The 19,204-nt window shown below is 35.0% G+C and overlaps 1 protein-coding gene across 5 annotated transcripts in view; it reads left to right on the top strand.

The window, feature by feature from the left end:
• LOC120624995 (probable nuclear hormone receptor HR3) overlaps window positions 1-19,204 on the top strand; it is a 125,751-nt gene that overhangs the window by 1,137 nt on the left and 105,410 nt on the right. For 2 of the 5 annotated variants that reach the window (XM_039891904.1, XM_039891899.1), the window contains exon 2: window positions 8,914-9,131. The exons of 1 other annotated variant lie outside the window; for it this stretch is intronic. In XM_039891904.1, the coding sequence (XP_039747838.1) occupies window positions 9,038-9,131 (94 nt within the window). In that variant the 5' untranslated portion in view covers window positions 8,914-9,037. Of the gene's footprint in view, window positions 1-8,913; window positions 9,147-19,204 lie in introns of all 5 variants that reach the window. 2 more of the 5 variants (XM_039891903.1, XM_039891898.1) reach the window with 1 other exon arrangement.

The following is a 19,204-nucleotide window of genomic DNA, read 5'->3' as shown; positions in this document are numbered from 1 at the left end:
ATTCCCAGGTCAGCCCAAAAATTGTGCGAAATACTTTTTTTGTAATTTCTCAGTAACTATCCTATAGTTAGGAAAATAGTGTTGACGTGCTCTCGAAAAACCAGGGGTGGCACCGTGTTTTGTAGAACACATAAAGACGTCGGTCCCGGTTATTATAATTGTCATAGGATAATAAGAGTTAAGTCTCACACTTTTGTTGCGCAGCTTAGTCACTACACCAAAAAGAGGCAGAAAAAATCATCTTCCGGGCTTCTGGTTGGTTATAGAATTTTCTTAATAGAAAACCCTTGTCGTAAAGTTTTAGCGCGTCCCGGGAATCGAACCGAGAAGCTCACATGCTTACCACTTCACCAACGAGGTAGCAAGCGACCCTTTAAACTTTAAGAGTTCTTGAACGTCCTACTGCTGGGCACAGGCCTCATCTCTTATAGTTTTAGAACATAGTCCCAACACGCTGCTTCAATGCGGGTTTTGGGCTAAAGGACTATTCTCCCAAGTTATGTTCTCTTATGTGTTTATCGAGGCTTTCGGTTTGACACTGCAACTGTACAGATAATTCTCTAACACTCCAATACCTAACAACTTTTGGCCCGAAACGAGTTAGGAGTTAGATGGAGTAAAATGTCATAAATGGATTGTAAATTAATAATCCTCTGGCAAGCGGATAGGGGTTAATCAGAAGTATTTTAGGTAGAGTAGTTTTTCTTTGAGCACCAAATTATAAGATAGGTATTTGTCAAGGCCTAACTTATGGAGAAATAAAAAAAAAATTGCATGGGTAACAGATATTGAACTCAGACACAATCCCATATTAAAAAAAATAGGTCGTGCTTTCTAAAGACATTTTGCAAATTGCAAATGCAACGCAATACGATTTTAAACCCAAAAATTTGACATATAGGTACTTAATGCAATAAACATAATGTAAATTTTATTCATCCATTTAAAAAAGTTAAATATCGCTTTTATTTGTATTTCTGTTAAGCTGATGGCACATAGCAACATGTACCGCTAAGTGTATTTTTCATTTATCTTTTCTCTCGCACTAATAACATTTAGACGGCAAACTGTAAGTATTTCAGTGTTTCTAAGAAGCATTCTCAACCTAAGACGGCTTTGGATCTGATCATGATATAAACCCTATGTAAGAAATTAAACTTTTAATTATTCTGGTATAAAATGTATCCTATATCAGCCTCAAGGATGCAAGCTATCTATATGTGAAAATGAATTAAAATCGGTTCAGCGGTTGAGCGGATACTTTCATCTTTCTAATATTAGTACCTATTCAGACAACGGTTGTGCCACAGTAAAACTTGCCAAACCGAAATAGGATTTCTGTTATTTGTATGCACAAACGATCGGTGTGATATACCTTAGCCAAATAGAGTTTACTGAAACACCCACATTTATTTAACAAATTTAAATTTCGAATTTCAGTGATTCTTTATTTATGCGTTTCTTTATGTGTTCGCCACATAAAAGTTGACGTCTCCTCATAGATTAAAAATTACGTCAATAGTGCAGATATATGCGTGTTAAGTACATTTTATTAATAATTTGAATATCTACATCTACAGAAAAAAGATCTTCATTAGGCTTATAATAAAGAAAGGCAAGAGAAAGTCTGATCCTAGTATTAAAGTGATTGTCTGCAGTAAACAGAAATATTGACCTTTAAATAAATGTCATATTTTATAAATGATAGTCAATTATTTATAGCTGTTATAGTATGTGAAAAATTGGGAATTGTCATTTGTTAAATTTACATCTTGTTTATATTAGACCTAAATGTGAGAGGTCAGAAAAGAAACGGCATTTCATTAAAAGCTGTTTTATTTTGCATACTTTCCATCTTATTTTCGCAGAGATGCTAAGAATTCAAATAGTTTTTTTGTAACGATCAATGTTTTTAAATCAATGCTTATACTGACAATAAATATGATAGGTTGTTCGGTCCTTAGACCTTAAGAAGGAGGATCGAAAAACTACATAATATGGATGTCTATTTTAGGTCAAAGAGTTTGTTAATTTTTTGGTTTTTAAATTGTTTAGCGTATTTTTCATGCCTGCAAGAAGGATACAAACACTAAACCTAGTTTTTTCTAACAGAAAAACTGTTTAATAACACTTGTATCAGTCGGATTTTCTCATTTAACCAATCATAAGCTATGAGCTAACAAAATTTATTTCTATTACTACGAAATAGCCAACTTAGGTATGAGACCTCGCAGCACGCTACTAAAACCTGTATTTTAGGTACTTAGGTACTTAGTACTAACTTCAATCGGCGAACGTACTTGAACGTTGGGAGTTATCAATTATTTTAGAACTAGCGATGTGGTAAAGCGTATACTTACATACTATCAAGCTAATTTTTTCATCATCCTCAGTTAATTCCCCGATTGCTGGACACAGGAATCCTCTCATAAGTTGTGCCCCTACGCTGTTCCAATTTTTTTAACCATTATTACAACATTTGAGTAGGCCAATAAAGGCTTAACAGCAAGGCCCCACAGATAACCGAAAAAAGGAACGTAATATTTTTGGTTATAGTTTATGTATGTATGTACTCGTATGTATCTTTACAGTCCTTACATGATCCCGCTTGATGCTGGTTATTTTTTTTTAAACAAATTCAATTCAAATTAAAACAAATTCAAAATTGAATATGGCAGATGTAAGGTGCCATTTTCAAATGTGAAAATTCGTACCGTGTCCTGTAGTCTTATTTTTTGTTATTTTGAGCCATTGGAAAGTCTAAACATGAACCTTAAAAGTTTTTATTAAAACTCACGCCATAATAAACTGACCGAAGTCAACAAACGCACACGCATTAAAAAATGCACAAAAGACTCACAGATCGCATCCGGCTTCTCTTTTAGTGTATCTTGTAATATGTAATAATAATTATGGCATCGATCCACTCTCGCCAGCTTTCACCGAAGATTTTGGCAACTTTCACATCGGGCGTGAGGTACAGACGCCGGCGGTTTTTTACTAGGTTTTTATTTTGGCCGAGCGAAGTGAGGTGCCGTGAATATTCCTATAGTTTTGTTGATCTCCATGATCACTGAACGCTGTGGTTTTATGATTGGGTGGTTCTGGACTAGATCCCTGGAAGTCTAGAATTTTCTAGTCTTTTCTCTTTCTGGTCTCATACACTTACGCTTATGTAATGGAATAAAAATGCGGCAAAAAGGTAACATTTCATTAAAAGTTATAAATTAAATTAATAATTTAAGGGGTAAATGCAAGGATCCATGATTTAAAGCATATGTAAAATTCCTAAATTCCTAGGGCCTCTAACATCTTCCATCCCCCACTTCACTCCTCGAAGCGTGTAATTTTATAAAACTTTGCTTTCTACCTATTATAAAGCACTAAACTTGTATAGTTGCAAAATAAATATGCGTTCTATGTGTTATAAAGCTTTGTATAATTAAAAAAGCTGCGTTCTAGCCGATAGGCAGGTTTTATAGAAGTTTATGTAATTAAAAAAAACTGTCCTATCGGATAAATAATTTAATTGAGGTTTACGTAGTTTCAGAAAAACTGTAAATTTTACTTTTTAAGCAGCTCTCAAATCAAGTTTCATGAAGATTTGTAAAATTCTGTCGCGTCGCATCTATAAAAAGTTTTAGCAGCTTTAATAGAGTCCTCACAATCGAACGATGCATACGCTGCATGCAAGATAAAGAGGAAAGGACATGAATGTGAAAACACTTACTTTCTGCTTCAATACTGCCAACATTAAAACTTTAATAAACAATAACTTGCATGAGGGTAGGATGAAGGTATGCTACACGCGACTCAGTATTTCACTAATGCATGGCTGGATGCAAAGGCAAGAATGTGTAAAACAATTACTAACTAAACGCTTCAATGTTGGCATTATTACTACTCTAAAAAACAATAACTTGTATGAAGGTAGAATAAAGGTATGCTACATGCGACTCAATATTCCACAAATGCATGGCTAGGTGCAATTCGAAGAGGAAAGGGCAAGAATGTTAAAACACTTACTAACTTTACGCTTCAATGTTGCCATCATTACTACTTTAGAAAACAAAAACTTGTATGAAGGTAGAATGAAGGTATGCAACATGCGTCTACGAGTATGTATTCCACTAATGCTTGGCTTTATGCAAGTTGAAGATGAAAGCGCACGTAATAACACCTACTTACCGCTTGAGTAACCCCAAGATAGGTTTTACAACAGGATGTTACTAAAGAGATAAAAATTACTAAGCAATTAAGATATTTTTATAATAAGTCGCTTGTTAATAATGTTACGAAAAACTATGTTTAAAACTACCTTTGAATGTTGTTTGTCACGCATTGTATAAGCTACTTGCTTATGCATCATAAAAACTATGTTCATTATTATCACTATAAGCTTATTACAGTTCTACTGGGCACTCCGCTCTCATGGGTGAGATGGATTCGGGCATAGACCCACCACGCTGTTCCAATACGGGTTAGTGGACTTTAATTGAATAGATACGAGTTCTTTAAGGCACTGGGCTACGTTAAACTGTATACTGCCATTTTTTAACAGTAAAATCCCATACCTAACAATTCTTGGCCCAATCATAGAGTGTAACCAAGGAACACGTTACCCGTAGTGGATCCTTTTAACCACTTAACTAATGAGGCAGTTAAAACTATGCTAAGTTCAATTAATTACCCACACCTGTCCACATGACATCTCTATTTTAGAGGAGAATGAAGAAATGAAAATACACTTTATTGTAAACAGAAATGAAATTATAAACAAAAACAACACTTAATAAAACACAGGTAATATGGGCGGCCTTATCGCTAAAAAGCGATCTCTGTCAGGCAACCCAACTAAGGAAAAACAAAACACTTTAGTAGCAGTGGAGTAAGCCTACAACACAAAGAAAAAGGGCTCAGAAGCAAAAAAAAGAAAAACTAATTAGGCTGGCATAAAATGTTTTTTTAAGAACTCTCTTGAAAATCGGTAGTGACTGCGCGCGCCTAATTTGTAAGGGGAGAGAGTTCCATAGCCGGAAATGAAAAGAAGGACAGCTTCAACTGAAAAGGATTTAGAATAAAAAGAAGTACTGTGGAAAGGAATTTTTAGGATAAGGTTATCTTCAGAACGGAGAGAGCGAAAATGAGAATCACTGAGAAACTCAAACCGTTCTTTCAGATATGGGAGTAGCTGGATTGAACAGAATGACACACTGAGAATGAGAATGAGATAGAGATCACACCATCAAGTGAAATAATAAACTTAAAGCAAAATACGTTTGTTGCAACTGGCGTTAGATTGTAATATTAAATAATAAAATAAATAAGTAAAATACACACATCTCCATCTAGCCCGAAAGTAAGCGTAGCTAGTATAATATACATAAATACTTATAAAATACAGATGAACATCCAGAAACTCAAAAACATTTACCGACATTTTCTAGTTGTGGGTTTCGAACCCACGCCCTTGGACTCAGAAACCAGGTTCACTGCCCACTGCTCAAATCGACCGTCAAATCTCACTCAATCAAAACACTTATTGCAACTTACCTATTTTTGTAACTCACGTTTCACTACCAAAAGTGCGACATAAGACGCTTAATGCAACTAACATTAGTTTACATTACTTTACAACTCATGTTTCGCTACACAATTTTTATCAATCTTTAACTCATGCCACACTTTAACAAGTGCAACATTAATCACTTAATGCAACTTGCTACAGTTTGTAACTCATGCCGCACTCAACAACGTATGCGAGAGCGTGAAATATTGCGCAACTTTGCCTACGTATTGAATGTAGATAGCTTTACAGTGGCATAACTTAGATTCAACAATTTATTTAGTTTATTTTTTGGTTTAGTTGGCACATTAAATTTTGTAAAAGTATAACTACTTAAATGCGATTACATGAGACTATCGAGAAGTGCAACATATAACACTTATTGCAACTAATATTCCCGTAACTCACGCCTTAACTTTAACTAATGCAACATAAAACGTTGCCTCGATTCTTTAACTGTAACCACAATTCTCCAAGTCCAACATAAAATACCCAATGCAACTTGAGAAATTTCGCTCACATTGGTCTTCACTCATGCCACACTTCAACAAGTGCAACATAAACCACTTAGTGCAACTTGCATCAGTTTGTAACACACGCCGCACTCAACACTGTATGTGAGAGTGTCGTAACATATTGCGCAACTTTGTCTACGCATTGAATGTGAGATAGCAGTGGCATATTTTAGTTTCAACAATTTATATAGAATTATTTAAGAATCGTTTTAATCGATAATTTTTATTAATTTATCTCTAATTGCCAGGCTTGTAACTCAATCTACTATTAAACCGAAAATTGCTCTTCGATTTTGCAATTTATACATATAAATTAATAGGTGCAACATAAAATAGTTGTTGCAACTATGAACAGTCTTTGTGACTTTCCGTTTTTTCTGTCCAACCAACTAAGATCGCGTGTAGCTACCTTATATTACTAATAACGGTGACAATAGTTTATATACTATATTTGTACACCATAAAAATTAAGGATATCAATAGGTGCAGAAAAAAATCAAAAGTAGAATACAACTTGGCATAGTTTAATCTCTTATTTTCTGTTTATTTAAAAAGATTTTTTTTTATTACCATAACAGACTTTACTCTAATCAGTAATGAAAAGAACACTATAAAATGTGTAAGAAAATATTTGTATAGAATAACATAACTTAGTTATAAGCGTTAACCGGTAATAGCGCATTGTGGGAGCTCGACTTCACTTTCGGGGGGCCGAGTTCGAATCCCAGCTCGCACCTCTAACTTTTCTAAGTTATGTGCGTTTTACGTAATTAAAATATCACATGCTTCAACGGTGAAGGAAAACATCGTGCGTGAAACCTGCATGCCTGAGAGTTCTACACAATGTTTTCAAGGAGTCCACCAATCCGAATCGGGCCAGCGTGATGAGCTACGGCCTTAACCCCTTATCATTGTAGGAGGAGGAGACCCGTGCTCTGTAGTGGGCCGGTAATGGGCTGATGTGATGATGATGATGACGATCTTAGCTATGGTGCCTCGGAGAGCACGTTAAGCCTCAAGTCCAGGTTATAAAACAATTTCATTATGACTAACAAGATGATACCGAAATTGTTAACTCACCAGCTAACATTGAAGCAGCGTGGTGGGTTTATATATACTAGAACCCTCTCTAAGATGAAAGAGGTGAACCTGTGCCTAGAATTGGAATGTTAAAAGGCTGGTGAAGATGATCACAGCTTTTACAACAGTCGTAAAGCATCTACGTACCCCAAACACAGCTTTAATGAGCTATTTTTGAAATAAAATTATACGCTTTGAGTTGTCAGATTAATATGATTTACAAAAAACATTCACAAACACAAAGTAGTAAAATATATCAAAAAATATTTGAAAAGTTTATCCTTTTTTGAAGTAGATAAGGTAACTACGCAGACGAAGTCGCGTGTCTAAACAAGTTAAGGGTATTGATCGAAATGCAGAGAGTATCTTTTGACCTTTGACATTTGTAAAGTTACATTCGTAGAATTGTTTTCAAAATGTTAGTTAATACAAGCTGAAATGCTTCGGCTTCTCTCGTGTGGCCCCACAACCGCGCCGCACCGCCAGCTTTAAGCAATGCGGTTAAATTTTTTTTTTTTATTATAATCAAATGTGCATCTTATAACATTTTGAATTTTGCTTAAAGATGCTGTAGATCGGATAGATTAACGGGGTCATCGATAAACACGTCCTCATGTTAACAGTTTATTTAAAGAACAGTAAGTTTTGAGTACATACCTATTGTTAAATACATATACACATACAAGATTCAATAATCGTACCAACAAAGGGAAACCGTTCCACAGTAACACCTACAATCTACATTCACCCATACAACGTTACAAACATAAAGTACTCCAGCGAACATCAAAGTAAAATGACATAATAGGCGACTGACGCCCCTATATATACATTCATACCATAGACTATAGAATATAGAACTATAGACCGCGTTTCCATGCCCCACACATAGCGATGCAAGTAGTGTTTTAGTTCTGAACACCTCACTGGCCATGCGGGATCGATTTCGGGCATGCGCAGTGAATACCAACGCTTCCGATCCACCCCTCCCCCCCGGACTGAAGCTGAAACCCCCTCTGCAACTGCACTTCAGTGCATCCAAGAACGCGGCTAAAAAAACTCCAAGAATAAAACGCAATACCGATTCTAAATTTAAACCGCGGTGTTATCTGTGGAAATTATTTTTTCTAATAACCAGTACTATGTGCGCGAAGGCCTACTCCATGAAAGTGTAAAACCCCGAGTGGACGGAATAAATCGATGCTTAAACAAACTATGAAGAGAAAAAAACGGGACGTAAACTGTGGCAGACAACCTTTTTATAACAGACCGCACCTCGACAATATATGAGACACGATTAAAAATAAAAAGGAAATATAATCACGGTTTATTCAGAATTTACACTGCAATATTTAATCACAAAAATAATAGTAATTAATTCACAAAATAATAATTAGTTTAAATCTAATCAAACTTACACAAAACCCACCAATTAAACGTATAACTTCCCCGATCATACCAAAACCTTACGAACGAAAATTTTAGACTGATATTTAAATCCGAATAAAAGTAGAGTTAAAAAAAATATAGCGTATTTACATTAGTTGACCATTTGAGAAAGTTTATAATATATAATATTATAGAAGCGTATTTATTGATAGAATTAATGATAATAATAATTAAAAAAAACACATAGTGATATGAAACGCAATATATTGAAGATACAAATTAACCTGGGATCAGACATAGCCTTAAGTTTTTTACTTACGAGTACGGCGGACGAACAATTTTGAGACTTGAGAATTTTTGCAGTGTGTTAAAAATATTTCGTATAAAATAAAAATGGGTGCGCGTTGTTTCTACTGTGTGATTTATTATTAACGTAGTGTGTTATGGATCAATTTATGTGAACGTGCACCGAGGTCCCTTAGGGCCCATGATGTTGAACATGTTCGATATGTGGAACTCTGTGAGCACGAAGCTGGAGGCCCAAAGCAATGTGCAGCAAAATCAACAGCCACACACTTCAGGTGGGAGCATTAAAGGTAATTTCCACTTAACTTACGGGTTAGTCACTTGATTTTCGACAAAAAAAAAATTATAGATGGAAGTATATCAAATATTTGGTAGACAGTGGCGTGCGCACTACACATGGTTATCTGCCAGGGTAGGCACGTTAAACAAAATCTTTCTTAATTACTGTGTGTAGTAGTGCTTTTATGCATTTTTATTGCATAAATGAAGTGCACGCCACTGTTTGTAGAGTAGAAAAAATAGTACCATTATTACTGAAATTATAGTAAGTGACCGGCCCAATGAAAATTTCACATTCAATAAATGTTCAATACACACATAGTAGAAGTTATTAAAGCCCGATCCACTGCTCGATTTGACAGCATTAATATGAAAAACGGCTAAATGCGTTTTGTTTTAGTGTCTCTCTCTTCAAAGATATTGTTCTTCGAAGAAGGTATATATATATATTAATACTAATTGCCACCCGTAAGAATTTTAGGTGAGCTTCCTAGTATGTCATAAAATTATTATTACATATATTAGTTATTTACTTATCTCAGGGATGGCAAAATCAAATGTAGTGAATTTGTGATACATATATTTTAGGGTCGCCCGTAAGGGCTTTTCGCCATACATAAATATGATTCAGCAGAACGATTAACGTCTGTTTTCTATAAATTGGAAAAAAGAGCCAAATTTTGGTACAAATATGATTGAAATTTTCTTATTTTCAGTGAGGAAAGGTGAGGAGTAAAATAAATTCATGTTTTTTTTTAAATTATTATAATTTGCTTTCATATATGGCAAATTCAGTGTTAAAACATAAAGATTCAATCAAACATGCCAGTTATCTTCAACCAAAGAAATAGCGACAAGTGCAAATATTTTTCGCAAATGCCTTTCTTTTTCTCAGTGGTAGAGGCCAGCAAAAATGTTAACGTTTTTGAGTCCATCTATAGTAAAAATTGCGTGAGCGATCTCACATAAAATATCTTCTAGAAAGTTCCGCCAAAAATACTTCCTTTCCGGTATATTAATACATACATAATTGTTTCTCATTTCACAGTTACGCAATTGAAAGCTGCTCGCCTAAAGAAAGTTGCCCAATTAAAATTCGGTAACAGTTACTGCCATGCCGTTGTGTGTCTCTTTCATTATGATTATATAATCCTCTCGTTAAAAAATGCAAACGCAATTATAATACTAATTTATAATATATTTGATTGGATGGGTGGATTAATAGCCGTGGGCTATGATCATATAAATCGCGCTACAATACGTATTAAGTTCCTATGTAAAAAAACATTTATGACATAACCCTATATAATAATATTGTACGTAAATTTTAATTTATTTGATTAAACTAAACTATCTCTAACTTTCGTTGAAATTATAAAACACAAAAGCTGATTACTTAAATATATTTTATATATATAAATCTCCTGTAATGATGCTATGATAAAATTCTACTATTAGTAAGTTAGCGCCATTTCGCCCCTGGCTCAAAAAAGAACATCAAACAGCAATCCATCTTAAAGGTGTCTGAAAGCGAATTCAAAGCACCTGATCTCAAATTAGTAGGTGTTTGTCCGCGATGGACTCCTAAACTACTCAACCGATTTAAAATTAAATTGGTACACCGTGAGCAGTCTGGTCCAACTTAAGAGATAGGATAGCTTAGATCTTTAATTATAGTCGCAATTTTATTTTATTTCAAATTATTTGTCTATAATTAATTGGCAGTCACATGTTATATATATATACTACTATACTCATTTAAAGCTTAGCGATACTGAATACTTTAAAAACAAAATCAAACGCAGACGAAGTCGCGGGCAACAGCTAGTATTTTATATAAATCGTATCTTTATAGTAATATATTATGAAACGGCTGTATTTTTGCGTTCAAGTACTGCAAATGAACTGATACTCTTTATATCTGCCATAGCAATTATGCTGCTATGTCATTAAAGTTTTTTTTTTCACTTTGTAAGACAAGAATATGAGCAAACGCCAAATTTTGTTTGATAAACTCATATGCGCTGATTTCTCCCTGTTTTTCATCGACAGGTGATTTAATCTATCCAATTTTAAGTTTCTCTAAATAACATTCTAAATGTGAGTTAATTAAAGCACATATTAAAAATGCAATATATATTAGCTATCCGAAACTAAACTGCGTGGATAGCTCTAAATGTAATGCGATTCCATTAAACAGGAAACATTAGGGATTACACTCAAAGCATTCCTTTTTACTATTCCGCTTACTTCATTTAACTATTCGTTATCAACTGTAACATTCTAGCTACTGAAATAGTTTATGTATGTAATTTACTATAAATGTTCGATATTATTTCGCAAATGAAAACTGTAACTCTAGTTTCGATCAGTACTTTCAAACAAAAAAGTTTTCATTATGAACATACATGGCATACTCGTATGCGATAACGTCAATCGATTTTTTAGTACAAATATTCACCACACAAATTCAGATGACGTTTTAGGACGCATTCCCAGTATGCAAAAATACGTTGAAGCTCTATTGTACATGCGATAGGCTTAGTATTAATGTTGTCTCATGAACAATTCTGCACCCATACCCCAAATTATCTAACTTAGTTGCTCCAATTATTTTAATGTTAGTTACAGAGCAATAAAGCTCCATGTTTTCGCACTTTCATTTCTAAGGACAATTTCGGTTGGCATTAAACACTTCAAGAAAGCACCTCTGCGAAATCTGGTTTCTTTTTTTATAACACGTTCTGTTGCGTAAAGTAATAAGGTGGAGTGTAATAACGCAACCAGTTCTACAGTTGTATGCTTACCATTTGTTAGTGAGTCGAAATTGGACTAGTCTTTTTTTTTTTAAATTAAAAAAGTTTGACAGTTAAAATTAAAGACAGTTAAAAAAAAATTAAAAGAGTTTGAAAAGACCCCTTTCAATTAAAAAAGTTGCGACGTTCCTCCTCTGCATAACGGGACCGCCATCTTGTTTTGTGCGTTTCGTTGTTTTGATTAACCTAGCAGTGGTTTAATGTTTTTTTTTAACAAATAATAGCGGGTGTATCACTTTACCCGGAAAAGAATCTCAATGTTGCAGCTCTGTTGAAAATAAAACTCTAAAATAAACTAAATGGGTAGATTTTAAAATAGTGCAGCTCTTTTGGAATAACAATGATATAGTGGAACGGAATTGGCATTTCGGCATAAAAGTAGCGCAACTGTTGGACAAACTAGGAATTTAGTTTAGTTTAGATAATTGTACGTAGCAGAACAAAAGTGGTCGCACCCAAGTCATCACAAGAAACACGCATTGTTCGAAGACTTTGAGTTTCAGGCATTGCCAATCCGAATTCATTGGGTGGTTTATCTATTTCTCTTAAAAGGAGTTACCTATCTACATTGTTTTTCTAAGGTATATATATTCGTGTAAGTTCACGAGTGCAAGGCGCTTAGTGATTATCCAGTGGAACGGATCATGAGCATTTGAGAACACACTCCAGTTAGGTAGGGCCAATTTCGAAAAAGGGGTAAGGCTTACCTGTTTCTCCAACTCAGAAATCGGATGGGCAGTGTTCGGACATATGTTCATCCGAAAATCACATCACACTCAGTGCCTGAAAATTTCGGGCAAGAGTTTCAGAATTGGCAATGAACGTCCACGGTAAATAAAACCCATAGAGCCTCCCTAATAATAAACCAAAAGGCTTCTCTTTCAGTTTTCGTTATTTGTTCATTTCTTTTGCAGCGGATTGAAATTAAATATTTCATAATCTTGTTGTAGGCATCTGCTAATAAGACTTAAACATATTGTTGGTATGAAATATGCTGATTTTTGAAAATTCTGGTTTCGTAATAAAATAATGTCCGGACGTAACTCGACACCGCTATTTGATGACTTAGCATTAGAATAGGTTTGCAATTTCTAAAATAAAGTGTCAACACTTAATAGAATGTTGATTGCTTATTATTTTTTTAGCAATATTAAATTATATGTGTAAATCACTTGAAAATGTTAGTTATTCTAAAATTTAAACTTCACTTAATTTAGTGAATAATAATCGAGCGCCTAAAAACGTAGTACTTTTTCTTTAGTTTTCATGTTTGCTTGTTTTGACGAACGTCTGGAAAAACACTTTACTTTCGCGTTTTTCCTCCTGTCATTTACTTCTGTCAATTTGATTGGTTTGCTTTGTTTACGGCTAAATTAGCAACATTTTACAACAAAACATATCAACAAAATGTACCAGGGTCACATAAGTATGTTAGTTAAAGTTTAGTCGTCATAATAAATACTATTCCTACACAGTCACACAATACATTAACCAGTTGTACTAGGCTCTCATAAACACATGCAGTTCAACGTTACACAATAATTATTATCTATCTTCCTTTGTTACGAATGAAACTTATCATATCTAAACCACAGTACACAACATTACGCTTAGGTACTACCACTTAAAATATACGTTAATTATTACCTTTTAAAATTAAATTATTTGCTTAAATCTTTTAAGGATTGCTGTTTGTTCCACTTGTTCGATGCGATTAATAGTTCTGCTTGAAAAACAGCCGAATTTATTTTAAACACGCTTTGATTTTTTTTAATAATTTTGACCGCGTTTGTTTTGGTTTTTAAAAACTCCAACGGGAACGTTTATTTTCCCGGGATGATATGCACCTAAATCCAACGAGTACGCTCCCCGGACGCTTATTCGGGATATAAATTGTATTCTATGTGTATTTCCAGAATGTTGTCTATCTCTGTGTTAAATTTCGTTAAGATAAGCGCAGTAGTTCAGCAGAACATACTTAACAAACATAAGGTAAGTATTTCTATACATCTCGAAAAATAAACATCATGTTTAGGTTGCTTACGAGTTACAATAAAATAAAGTCAAAAGTCTTTTTTAATTAAAGTTGTGCAACGAAAATATCGCTTTGGTCCTAACGTACAAGGAAAATTGTTTGTTTATTATTTAGAAAGACTTAATTTTACCTGTTCTGCGTTCTGACTAACACTGCTTGGTAAAAATTACGTTAGCTAATTATCGCGTGATTAATACATTTATAGTTTATACGATTAAACTTGCCTGAGCCTGTTATGATTATTATGACATAGATTACCAATTATACCGTTAAATGCATGTTAGTGTATAAAAGTGCTATATGTAGCTGAATATGTCTTTAAAGGTGTATTGGTTCATCATCATCCGCAGCCTATTAAGGTCCCACAGCTGGGCACAGGCCCCCCACGCTGCATCAATGTGGGTTGGTGTGCTTTAACAAAATTCAAAATCCTATTTTGCCATGATTACTTAGCTTATGATTTCTTAATATACTCGCAGGATTTTACAAAAAAAATAAAGACGCTGTCTAAAACATTTAACTACTTGAAAACCAAATACATATGTTGTTGTAAAGAATGATATATTTTTTTAACTGAGTGCAAATTATAAAAAAATCATCAATTTTATTTTAAACTGCTAAAACTACCAATCTACCAGGATTGTATAAATTTAGCTAACGTCGCACGATAAGTTGTTACGAGAAAAAGTTGCCTGGCCAAGACCCATATAGCTGCTAGTTACTTCGGAAAAAACTTAGATTCAACTTAATAATAGGTTTTGAACTATTGTATTATTTTTGTGAAACATGTGGTTAACAATGGAAAGTGTTGTTTATTTAGTATTTGTTAGGTTCTTTTGAGGGAAAATCTATAAATTATAATATGAATATTACATTTACATATGAACATATTTAAACACTTGGTTAATATTTGGCAGCACCCAGGATGCCTCGTAGCGGCGGTATCGAAGACGCTTTAGATTTAATTTGGTTCTAATTTTGTTCGTTAGGTTTTTGTTGTAAGCTTTATTAATTAAGTTTCTTATAAAACCTTATGATAAAAGAAGCGAGAACTCATTTCCCTTATGTTATTAGATTTTCAGTCGTCAGGCTCTAAAACTTAATAATAATCCATAGCCGTTAATGCAGGTAAACCAATAACTCGCATCATATTGCAGTGAACATGAATTGTTCACTGCAATATGATGCGAGTTTTGTATGAGATGACAGATACAGATAGATTTATAATCTATTTCTCATTGTCATGTCATTCTCGAGAAAAACGAACGAAAAGTCGTTGTACTGTTTTTTCGCATGAAAACATAGGTACATTGTGTCTCTATCTACGCACTGCGTACAAAACTAAAATATTACGAACCCGTGTTCCTACAATTATAGCGCCACTTGTACTACGCCAGAAATGTCAATGGTACTAAATAGATCAACTTAAATTCATACAAAAAAATTCGACCATACGATGTAAATGAAAATGTAACCTAAAATCCGAAATGGGAATCGAACCTATAATCACGATCTCAATAATAATTATTACATCAAAGTATTACATCAAAGTAACAACTAACTAAAATGCGTACATAAAATTCGACTGTACAATCATACACTACCAGGACTGCATAAACATGTGACAGACCAACGTTAGTTTAGTACTAGCGAGAAAAAGTTGCCTGGCCAAGACCCATATACACGCCGCCGTATTCGTGCGACTCGTCTTGATACTAGCCTTCGTGGTTTATTGACATCTGTTTAGTGACGGCCATTTTGACTGTTCGATTTTCAAATACTTTTTAAGGATGTCCAGTACGGCTAACTTGCGCGTCACGATATTATTTTATCTACTATATACGGTCAACTACAGACTGCCTTGACGATTCAAAAGTGCTTATGAACTAGGCCAACTGGATACAAATAAATATATATATTCTTGCATTTTATGAATGGTAAATAGTCGACATAAAATTACCCGCAGGGAGTTTTTGGATACAAATGACACAAAACTGAACAGGGAGTTTGAAAATCCCTAAAAAGACGCCTAGCAGTGGACGAACTTCGATTGTGATGATATTGTGTAGCTTGATTCGAGTGTCTCTGCTTCACTTAGCCCATGTTGGTCTAACAAAGTTGTGTTTTACGATCCAGAATTGTCATTTCCATCCCCCCAATGACAGCCGATCTTAAACTTGCTACTGCACACTTACCATCGAGTGTGATTTAAGCCAAGTTTTAGTCTATTGCTTATAAAAAACTCGTGTGTGTACTTATGACACGAGTAAAAAGATAAACTAATCACCTTTCCCTCACCACAATCTTTTTACGAATTCAAATAAAAAACATCAAAAAACTTTAAATAATTTTCATTGGAGACTAACTCAATACAGTGTTACATCTACGCGCGCTCCTTTTTTTTCATTCGGAAGAAATCACTCTGATCAGATATCTACTTCGCGCCAAAAGAAGTAGATATAACTTCAATAAAATAATTTAAAAGTTGTTACGCTTCCTACCGTACCACAGACTAATACATATAGGTAAGCATCATGATATCTCTACTATATTTTTGTAATATCGATGAAGAAATAGGATACAAAATTATGAATCGATCAGACCTTTATGAAATAGACAAGAGCTGATGATCTTCAACTGACTTCTACAAAGCTGAAAGGATGTTCTCTATCATACTCAAGAGCACTCTGATTTAAGTCGCGCCACATCGTGATTTTGCGTTCTGGTACGCGTCTGTCGCGTAGAAACCGGTTTAGAGCTGTAGGTTAAATATAATTGCCATATCACAAAAAGATTAGCCTACTACCACTAGATGAGGTTGCAATCCAGGGCTAGCTTGCACAATGTCAAGGATTGAAAAAAAAAATTGGTTCATCCGTTTTGACACTGCGATACACAGGGCAGCACATTAAACTTAAAACACCCATTTTTGCGTCAAGGGTTAAAACACTTACAGCAAGTATCAATAACTTCAGTCGCAGTTCACATATTTATGTATGCACATGCGTGGAACATGCGCTCAGGTACCAGTGACTGATATGATAGTGCGAGTGTGTGTGAGTGCCGTGCCGCGTTTGTGTGTTGCCAATCTACTTGACTAGTATCACTTCGTCGGTTATCTATTAATACTAGAACCCAACATTACAAGCAGGTTTCCAAAAAATATTTTCAGACAGCTTACCCCAACCCTCTAGTGTTCAAGGTGCTGATACTCGCCTAACCCCAATTGCAACGAGCGATGACTGGGGGAGTCTAATAACACAGGCGTAGTAAAGGTGCTTGTTTGTACACTTCGGGTACGAAACTCTAAAAAGTGATTGCAAATGATTTGCTGTCGTCCGTTGTGGAGTTATTTTTTGCTAAGATATTCATCATCATGAACATTATTGTTATCCCACTTTCGGCCCACTACAGGGCAAGGATTTATTCGTAGAATAGGATTTGCTTCGGCCATAGTACACCACGCTGCTTATTGGTAGACATTATACTCTTATGGATAACTCTCAGGCAAGCAGGTGATGATTTCCTACACCGTTACAGCAAGTAATATTTCATTGCTTAAAATGCATATAACTCTGCAGAAACTAAATGGAATATACTAATGGAAATGGATATACGAAATGGGAACTCATTAAAACGAACGCCGCGGCCTTTATCCTAATATTTTGTACTTCATGCCGGTATATACCACGCTATAAATGCCTGTTTAGGTACTCGAGCAATGTTTCCTGTTTATCGGTCAAGACATACTTCGATGAGTGTGCCAAGAACTTCACAATCTCATTCCTATACTGCCTTTATACCGTAGAAGCAAGATTACATTTATAATAGGAAGAGCTTAAGTGTTAAACGCTCTTCCGTCATCTGTGCTTCCTGACACATATACATTGAGTTTCTTCAAGGCCAGGCATCCGCACCATCCCAGACCTCATTGCTTTCTACAAGGCATAATAGTAACCTAGCGCTAGGCTATTTTGTATAAAAACAATTCTTGTCTATGATCTTAACTCGCGCGAGCACTAGATCAATCCAAACGGAGCACCCCAATCTACTGCAAACGTACGTGGAGTGCACGCGCTCGCATGCGCTTTGTTGCGTTTCGTGTGACGTCATCGCCATTTTGTAGTCAAATGTATATAGTAACCTACTAATAAGGCTGTTTTGAACTGGGAACGTTCTAGAACAGAGGTCACCAAACCTTCTTGTGTCAGAGACAACTTGTCATGTCTTTCGGCTTCGGGTAAATTTTCTGATTACCTGAATCTAGACCAGACCTATCTTAGTTATTAATATTTTTTTTATATTTAATATTAGTTAGTGGCTAAACTATAAATATATTGACTTGTATTTTCCGAAGTATTTCATTTATAAAGCTATATTAAGCTCTTTTGCTATATTAAGCAAAAAAACTGTGGCAAAAATCTGTCCTGTCGGGACTGGTTTTTCTTTCGTTGATCTCGCTCTATATCATCCACGGAAACCTTAATCTAAAGTAAAAAGTAAACGACCTGCTAGAATAATCCTCAGTCGATCACTAAATTTCAATTACGTTTTAGACGACTATGATCGTTCTAGAAGCTATGGTGCAATTGCAGCATAGCTTCAGCTTTGCAGCTTCTAACAAAAGTTGACCAGGAAGAAAATGGCCGTTTTCTGGCGTTATGCAGATGTGAAAAGGAAACGAAGTAGGTCTCCAGGTAAGGTAAGAAGTGAAGCATCAACTCGGCGGTTAGTCACTTCATTCATTTAGCAGTTGACAGTTAATTTATAATTTAATTTTAGCTCTAATGTTCTATGTTATTAACGTTTATCATAAAATGGGGAAAATGGGAAAACTTTGTGACCTAGCAACATTCCGCGGGGGTGAAGTGAGACGTGCTCGGGGCGTATTCTCTGTTTTTGGACACAAAGCACTGCGTGCAATAATGGCTGAATGAGCCTTCTGTACGTTCTTAATTCTTTGATTTGACTATTCTTTATAACAAAAAACAAACTTTCGCATTTATTATATCAGTGTGGATAGAAAAAAGGACAACAAAGCCTTTAATCAACTTTCCAAGTTCCAAGTATCTAAGATACTAGCCAAGGACAAGCCTGCCGACCCGGTTTCGCTTATCAATATATAAAAAGCGGTGTTGCCTTGGGAGACGTTGCAAAATTACTAAAACGGCTGTCATGTCGCAACCGAGCGGAAGGTCTGACTGATTTCACTTAGTTG

The sequence above is a fragment of the Pararge aegeria genome, chromosome 7 (assembly GCF_905163445.1).
Source record: "Pararge aegeria chromosome 7, ilParAegt1.1, whole genome shotgun sequence".
In the NCBI taxonomy this organism is placed as follows: Eukaryota; Metazoa; Arthropoda; class Insecta; order Lepidoptera; family Nymphalidae; genus Pararge; species Pararge aegeria.
The sequence above is the reverse complement of the archived record's forward strand: the minus strand, read 5'-3'. Positions and strand labels throughout refer to the sequence as shown.